General features: G+C 43.0%; 1 protein-coding gene across 1 annotated transcript; it reads left to right on the top strand.

The window, feature by feature from the left end:
• The first annotated feature begins 303 nt into the window (after positions 1–303).
• On the top strand, positions 304–3,924 carry id4 (inhibitor of DNA binding 4). Its single transcript, XM_030072920.1, has 3 exons — positions 304–995; positions 1,546–1,611; positions 2,400–3,924. Exons 1-2 carry the CDS (start codon positions 621–623, stop codon positions 1,591–1,593), a joined length of 423 nt encoding a protein of 140 aa, XP_029928780.1. The 5' UTR covers positions 304–620; the 3' UTR covers positions 1,594–1,611; positions 2,400–3,924.
• The last annotated feature ends 5,093 nt before the right edge of the window (positions 3,925–9,017 follow it).

Consider the following 9,017-nt stretch of genomic DNA (forward strand, 5'->3'; position numbering starts at 1 on the left):
CACACGCACGCACACAGATGCATACACATATGCGCGCATCCACAGTTCTCTCACACATACACATACGGATAATGCCACCCCCCCCCCCCCCCCCCCCCCCCCCCCCCTCTCTCTCTCTTTCTCTCTCTCATACACACACGCACACACACACACACACACACACACACACACACACACACACACACACACACACACACACCTCTCCTACCGACAGGCAGGCAGCCCACCGCAGCGCACACAGAATGAGACACGCCTTTTTCTCGGCTCAGTTGTCGGGTCGGTGGGCAGCGGGCTGCCGGTGATTGACCAGCTTCTCTCCCTGATCTGTCAACCGACTGGCTTGGCGCCTCCCCTCTCCTCTATAAATGTAGGAAATCTATTCATTCCCTTCACACTGAGCCTGGTGAAGTAAGAGGAGCTGTGGGGCTCCACGGGATGTGTTGACAGACTAGAATTAACGCCTTTCGGGTTATCTTCTTCTCTCGGCAGACTGAGGCTGCATTAGAGTAGCTTTACCGTGTTTACAGCGCCGGGGTAATCTCAAATACCTCCTGCTACCAGTAGCTAATTGTTTGGGTTTTTTTCATTGCCTCTCTCTGAGCCGTTGGTTGTTATCTAAGATGAAGGCTGTTACTCCAGTCCGCCCCCAGAAGGACTCCTCCTCCAGCAGCAGCCAGCTCTCCCTGCACTATCTGTCGGAGCGCAGCCTCAACATCGCCCGGTGCAGGATGGAAGAGGAGGACCTGTTCTGCCTGCAGTACGACATGAACGACTGCTACAGCCGGCTGAAGCGCCTGGTGCCCACCATACCGCAGGATAAGAAAGTCAGCAAAGTGGAGATCCTCCAGCATGTCATAGACTACATCCTGGACCTGCAGCTGGCCCTGGAGACGCACCCTTCTCTTCATAAACAGCCACAGCGGACCGGGACCTGCCCTCCTCCAGCCTCCAACCCCAGCCGGACACCGTTGACGGTCCTCAACATTGACCACCAGGTAAGCCCCCCCACCGGCTCCCTGCACTCCTATTCCCGCTCCCACCGGGACTTACCGGGGACCCCGTTTGCCTCCCTGTGCCAGACTACCGTCCGCCCGTCAGACTCAGACAAAGCGCGTCATGCCCGTTATGTGTCATTGTCCTTTCAAATCCGTGTCAGGAAAATAGACTGGAAATAATCAGAATGCAAGTGCTACCTTACAGCGTAGCCTTGCAAAATCATGCGTAAAAAAACGCATTTGGCGAGGCTTAGATTGCGCACTTGATTGCGGGCTTTATGATTTGCATGATAATGACAGTGTGTGTCAGAGGCCCACCTTATCCCAGGATAGGTGAAGTACCTCAGTCTGCAGCCCACTTCACTGCGCACAATAAGGGCCATTTGTTATTCAATAGGGCTATAAGAGAAATGAGATATTCTGCCGCTTTGCTGTATATCATTTATTTTGCGGGGCGTAAGGCCTTGCGTTATTTAGTGTTGTTCACTGGAGCTAAAAAAAAAAAAAAAAAAAAAAAAAAAACCTTTCACATGTGTTTTATTTTTTGTAGAGGACGTCAATAGTCAAAAAGCCGGAGGACTCAATTTTATGCCGCTGAAATATAAGCACTGCATTGGTAAGTTGACTTATTAAATATCATTTATCATTATTCAGAATGTTGTTGAATTTTATTGTTTCCTATCAAAGGCCAGACGTTTAGTTATTACCGGCCTGTAACACTCACTGTCACAGACACTGTTCTATGATGCCGTTTGCTGTTGGGCTCTAGCCAGTAGCAAATATTGGTAAGTGATGGTCCTTGGCGCATCCTCATTACCTTGATCATAGTATACTGCATATCGACAGTCTCTCAGAGAGCTTTGGGGAGGCCAGTAGACGTCAGGGAAAAAAAACAGTAATTGAGGAACATGAAATTGGCAACAACCTTTGCAGCAGCTGTGCATTGCGCAATAACTGTCACTGGTGTAGCAATCTGGGAAGAAGAGAGAGGGTTAAAACCTCAGCTTGCCCTCTCTTTCACTCTCACACACTCCTCTCTCTCTCTCTCTCTCTCTCTCTCTCTCTCTCTCTCAGTTCAATCCAACCCTCTGAATGTTAAATTATCAGTGTTGCCAAAGCATCCAGATACACCTGAATATGAGAAACAAAGCCTAAATGCATGTCAGTCAGATGACAGTAGCAGCCTGTCCCTGTCTGTGTGGATGGCCGGGCCTGGGTGGCAGTCTTGGCTGCTTGCAGCTGGGTCTTGTAAGCCTTGCCCAACAGCCTGAGGAGCTGTGGTTGTTGTTTGACCTGGTTTGTTTTGGGTTGTTGATCAAGCATGGCCTCTGTTTTGTCGGTGGCGCCAGTCAGTCTGGAGCTCTGGGTTCACCCCCCCTCCTCCTCTATTCATCCCCTCCACAGGTGTGCAGGCTGCACAGAGCCGCTCCAAAGCCAGCAAAGCTTCGCCAGGGACTCACACCCAACTGGAGGCACAATCACAAGGGGGATTTCAAAACCGCTGGGAGGAATAAAACCCAAATAAAATCACCATTTATATGCCCTTTTTTTGGTTCCACTGAACAGGGAATCTGTGTCCGAGCAGCCGCCCCTTAAGTTGCCATAATAACTTTATTTCTTGTCATTTGAATTCTTTTTTTATTTTTTTCTAAAAGGGCGAAACATGTGGAATCCCTATGCTGTGAAGTTTTTTTGTTGGAAACCCCTTGGTCAACAGATTGTGAATTGTGCTAAAAAGAAAATGTAAAAACAACTCCAGTTTAAAGCTTTACTAAACAGCGAAAAATTATTGTACATGTTTTGGACATCTATTGTTTAAAATAGATGATTTGTGTTGAACAGGGGTGTTATCCCTGGGATTGAAAAATGTTTAATACTGTAAAGAACAATTCTGAGTCAAGACAATTAAGATTGTACATATAGAGAAACAAATGTTCTATAAATGTATGTGAAAGGAAATACTTATATGCTTCAAATAGACTATTGTAATTATAAGATATTTTTATTAAAACATTTTTTTGTTGTTATGTAAATATTGTGTTTCCACTTTTAAGTCTTTAGTGAATGACCGTGGTTATGCTCTGCCAATAACATCCTCACATCATCATATCAGTTTAACTCTTTGCAGTGTTTTGGAATAGTTTTAATATGTAGCATGTCAGGCTCCATTGCAAAGATATTGAATGTGCACTGAAACAGCCCTCCTGTGTAGATATGTGGTGGAGTTCAACTCGAGTTCCTCTCCTTTCTTTCATTTGCCCTGCTCAGCTTTCTCTCCCATTGTTTTGTATTCATTAACTATTTCTATAACAACTTGGAGCCGTTCACAGCTGTGGGGTCGGTTTGCTGTTTGAGCAAAAAAAAAGGCCCAAGTTTGATTCTGTTGTACTGGACCCTTGTTTAAAAAAAAAAAAAAGAAAAAAAAAAGACAGACTAGATCTGAGCGTTACAGCACTTCTGTTTACAATTAAAAACCTACAAATCACTGCATAGCAATGTGTCTATTATATTACAGGCTCTATGTTTGTCTTTGTGCGGACAGTGGTTCTCCTTGACAAGTTAATGATTGACGCCATGGAATCATTAAACTCTGGTTATGAATTGATTAAATACGTGAACATTAACAGACTCTTTTTGGATGACAAAGTATACTGTAAAGAAAAGCAATGCTGTTTGCTAGATATTAATTCAAAGATTTCCCTGTTGGAAAGTCAGCAGCCATTGTTAATGTTTAAAAAAAAAAAAAAAAAGAAAACACATAATTAATAATGCCTTTATTTTTCATGACATTGAACACCGAATTTACCTCACCTCCCTCCTGCCAGTGTGAGAGGGCACTTGTACATTACTGTCAGCTGCACTGTTGGACTTGACCTTCACTGGCTTGTGAGGAGTTGTCAAAACAATTAAAGGGTAAAGTTTCCAGGAAGAATTGTGTCGTCTCAAGTTTTGTCTCAGGGGACATTTTGGTTTATTGGTTTCAATGCCAGCGCTGTCATGTGAAATAATGAGGAAAGCGAGGGGAAATGCAATATAGCACCGGTAAACTCAGGGTGAATTTAGCTGCATTAAGATGTCAGTTTGATGTGGTCAAAGACACCACTGTGTGTTAAGAGTGTTATTCTAAGTCTTGACGCGTCACTTTCTGAAGTACTGATTTATCAGGTTTTCATGGTTTTGTGGGTCTCAAGTTCTTGTTTTTTTTTGTTTTTTGTTTTTTTTTTAATATATATTAATTTCATCATACACACAGCTGCAGTTTCATCAGGCCCAGACAAGACAAGTGACAGTTTAGAGGTCAATTTGTGTAAACAAATTGCATTAAATTATGTAAAAGTAAAACTACAATACCATTATGCTCTTTTATCTCACATATCTGATCTAGTTTTAAGTGTTTTCTCACAGCAACTTAGCTCCTCAACTGAGATGCATTTAGATTATTGGCAAGAATTTATTGCACATTTTATTACAATTGTGGCACTGCAAACTATTAAAAAAAATCTTTATGGACCAAATTAGTGGGATTATTCCTACTGAAATGACAGGAAAAAAGCTTTAGTCATATAATGGATCACTGATGAGGATTATGCTTACTGTGCGGAACTTAAATAAGCCTCTACATTTACAGTGTATATAACATAATCAAATGAGTGTGTTTTCAACCACCAGTTGAATTTAATTTGTGGAAAAAAGGAGAACCTACTGAGCACATGTAGCTAAAGGAAATGTATTCTGGTTAGCTATTCATTTAAATTAAGATTTTAAGCATTTTTTCACATTTAGCTGATGCTTTTACCCAGAGTGGCTTGAATGAGTACAGCTCTGGAATACAGGCAGAGATTCCCAGATCAACCACATTACAAACAGAGTGTTAGGGTAAAAACTACATCGCTTACAGTAAAGATGTAAAAATATTCATCTGTGGGGACAATGATCAAATATGACAGATAAGAGTGAGAATAATGAAAGAACAGAGAACACCTATTGCAGTTTTTTTTATCAGAGCATACAGTTTTCAAAAAGTCCAAAAAGTCTGATGTGTGAAAGTCTCAAGTCTGATTTTTAAAGACCTCATCAAATTTTATTCAGATAATAGAAGCATTTCAGTGGAGGCATCCAGATCTGAAACTATTCCCAGTAATTATTCAGTAATCTGAAGTAAGCAGTGGTTTACTGAGTTTGAAATGTTGATGCTTCATGTTTGAAGCCTTTAAAGTGACCTGAAACTTTAAAGTGTTTTTTTTGTTTGTTTGTTTTTGTTTTTTCTTTTTTTTTTTTGGTTTGTTCATTTTCTTTTGTTTTTTAAATTAAGAATTCAGTCTTCCAGCTGCACAACACCCACATTCATCTATCTATGTATCTATCTATCTCACAGTCTTTTCAAAACCATTCTATTTGACTATACATCCCTGTTCCTGCAGTTTAATTTTTTTCTTGACTGCCTCGCAGGACAGTTTGTCAAACTGTTGGATGCGGGTTAAAACGGGCGCTCGACACTGACAGAAGGCCAGAGAGAGGGAGAGCAAGTCAGAGGCCTTGTGTGTGTTACAGACACCTTTCAGACACCCGGCTCCTCTATGGCCATCTGAGGACAAGGAGGCCAGGCCACCTGTGGGTGTTTATAGTCCACAGTTAGAGAGCCTGGCCTCGCTGCCCTTCACAAGCACTGTCCTTGTGATGTGTAATGGGTGTGTATATGTATGTGTGTATGTGCATGTGTGTGTGAGATAGGAGGTTAAAGAAGAAAAAAAAAACAAGTGTTAAAGCGCAGGTGGCTGGCTTGACAGTTAGACCTTCTTGATATGATTAAAGATATTCTCGGTCCCAGCGAGGGCACAACACAGGCCTTATAGTTCAAACCAGGGTTTAGCAGCCGTGAACGCACGGTGGTTCAATACAAACTGAATGCATTTTCCAGGAAATTCCACTTTTTTATGGAGAAAATGCACAGATGCAGTGGCGGGGTAAACCCTGCTAAGCTCAGCCGACTCTCTCTGTGATCTTAAATCATCATATACGTTGTGAGGAAATCGAGTTAACAGTTCCAAATTAATATAGGTCTTATATGGATAGGGTCTTTCATAAAGCATCAATTTTATGAATGCTTTTAATTTATTTTTGTTCATAACACTCAACAGGCCTCATATTCGCCAGCTGAGGATTACGATTACCCACCCTTTTGATGGCTGAACTTTATTTATATGGTGCCTTCAATAAAGGCGGGCTGATTCACTCTAGGAAAATAAGGTGTATAGTTTGAAGCATAGACACCCACACACACATTATTCACCTCCAGTCCCATCAATATTTCAGTCATAAGTTCAGTTCAAGTTCCCACTCTCCTGGCTACTATGCAGCTGCACTGACATACATGTTTACAGATAATATATTTCAAAATGTGGTATTTCCGAGTAAATGCACGTATCTATAAATACAAGAAGGATCTCCTGACAAATGCATTTGGCATGCACTCAACAGCCATGCAACCATGCATCCTTATACATACTACATAAAATTCCAGGAGAAAACGTCATTCCTCCCAGCTGCAGTGCTAATACAGCATAGTCAGAGGACAGGGGACTTTTATTATAGCTGCATGATCTGTAGGTCTCTCTCTCGATTCCTCTCTATTAGTCGGCACCTCGTCTTTGCAAACGCTCGGAATCCCTGGACACATTATTCATCTCCACTCCTATTATACTTTTCTGCAGCCATATGTCCGCTCCCAATTCCCACTGTCTTGCTATGATACAGCGCTAGCTATCGTAGAGGTGCCTCTGTAGCAGGACAGCAGCGTTGCAGGACTATCCAAATAATCCCTGTTGGGAGCGGGACAGCAGTGCAGTGAGCAGGGCAGCGAGCCTGTGAAAAAAGATGTGGGACTTCGATAATAGCTTCATCTGCAGCTTTCTCTCCCCCGTCATTATTTTCCACATCGCCTGCTCGCTCTGAATTTCCACCGTCCGGCTCCTCGGCCTTCCTCTCCTCGTGCATGCACTCCCTCGTCCGGATCGTGGGAAAGCATCACATCCTGTTTGATAAGGAGGCCCAAACCACATTGGTCAACCTGTTTCCAGTGGGCCGAGGCTGAGGGAGTGGACAGAGCAGCCCCGTGACCAGTCACTCGGAAACGTCATTATGAACACAGTATCATTATTATCAAAACAAGGGACTGGCCGTGCTGCAAGAGCAACCAATTGTTTGAACAGGTGTGTGTGTGTGTGTGTGTGTGTGTGTGTGTGTGTGTGTGTGTTCATGCATGCCTATCATTTGTGTGTTTTCCTCTATGAGCACAATCTTAAAATGACTTTCTCGCAGACGATAATAGATATAAATTTGTAAAAAATCGGCTTGTCGATGATTAAATGACAGAGCCTCTCACTCTGTCTTCTTTTTCTTCTCCCAGGTAAAGCTACTGCGAATCTAAATCGGTCGTCGCCATGGCCTGAGCAAAAGACTAATCAAATTATGTTGTTTTGTGCAGTTTCACACAAAAGAAGCGCACCATCTCCTAATTCCACAAATTTGTACGACGCACCGTGACACAAACACATTAAACAAGGATGCTCGCTATCGTCTCTGTCTTGAATTAACCTTCTGCATATGTTAAACTGCAATAACAGGTTTAGCAGTGGTGTCTCGCCTCTCTCTCTCCCTGATTTAACTCCACATTATGGTGTTCCACGGGGGCCTATATCCCCGCGTGTTAATCACTGCTCTTCCCAGCGCACAGAGAAATATATGGCGAGTGCTTGCAGAGGAACAGTGGAGGACAAAAACGTGCTCGCTCTTGGACACTACTTGATTACAGACTAATTGGTCTAGAGTGATTAAATATCTCATGCTTCTCACTAATTGCAGCTATTTAAAGCAGCTATTAGCTTAAAATGCCTGCCACCAACAGCCGTTTACTCATAAACAAAATGTGAGATGCGGTAGTTTACCTGTGCTGCTCACACGCAAAAACAAAAGATTTACAGACTCGGAGGGAAAGTGTTGCGCTACAGCGAGACGTTTCAAACACATCAAATGTTAACTTCGTTTTTAACAAAGAAAGCAGACATGTTACGGAATACACTGCAAGTCTTTTTTTTCTTAATCACATTTTTGAATAATGAGCCACATTATTACAAAGTAGCTATCTGTCATTTTTCCCCCCTCCTGCTATTCTAAATCAGAATATGTAGCAGATGTACATTTTACTGATGCTTAATTAATCACAATTATATTTTTCACATTCATATTACTTGTGATAATTGATGTATAATTATTTCTTCATTTGGATTGTGTGTGTGCGTGTGTGTGAGTGAGTGTGTGCCGATGATTCACCCTTACTGTTTTTAGGTATGAGGAGAAAATATGAAGAAACTCCATTGTGGATAATTTATTCTAATTTACCATACGCAGCCAAAGCTTTACACTCAGGGTATTTCGGGTATAATCACCAAGGACATACAGGCTTGATGTGTTTGTGTGATCTGAGCCTGAAGCGGCCATCAGACACAATCACAAAAGAGTTAATGTGTGTACACCCACCAGTTTAGCTTTAGTCAAGCCTCTTTTAGGCCAACAACAAACAACGACGAGGGGTGAATGAGAGAAAGTGGGTGAGAGAGGGAGAAGGAAAGAGGCGCAGTGAGAGCCAGAGGACGAGGGAATAGAAATATAGAGTGTGAGAGAGAGGCAGACGAGAGGGAGGAGGGAGGCCTTGGCATCGCCAGTGCCAACCGCGGCTCCCGGGAGACAGGCGATGAATTACAGAAATGAGATCTCAGACAAATGCCAAGCTTTTCCAAGGAGCGACGAGAATGGCTGCGCCCCCCTGGAGAACACAGTGATTAGAGAGGGGGGGAACCTGGGGTCTGCCAAGCCCCTTGAAGGATCTGTGAGTGTGTGTGTGTGGGTGTGTGTGTGTGTGTGTGGGTGGGTGTAGGGGTGGCACTGGGACAACAGCCATGTCACAGAACATGACCCTGAGGTGCAGCCATCAGACAGCCAATATGGCGAGTTAAATACCGCTGC

This window comes from Myripristis murdjan, chromosome 16 (assembly GCF_902150065.1).
Source record: "Myripristis murdjan chromosome 16, fMyrMur1.1, whole genome shotgun sequence".
Classification (NCBI taxonomy): Eukaryota; Metazoa; Chordata; class Actinopteri; order Holocentriformes; family Holocentridae; genus Myripristis; species Myripristis murdjan.

Bases quoted from the DNA above. Each gene is read 5' to 3' on its own strand.
- id4 (XM_030072920.1), top strand. From the start codon at position 621: ATGAAGGCTGTTACTCCAGTCCGCCCCCAGAAGGACTCCTCCTCCAGC. The intron at 996-1,545 runs GTAAGCCCCCCC...TATTTTTTGTAG, and splicing joins TCCTCAACATTGACCACCAG to AGGACGTCAATAGTCAAAAA.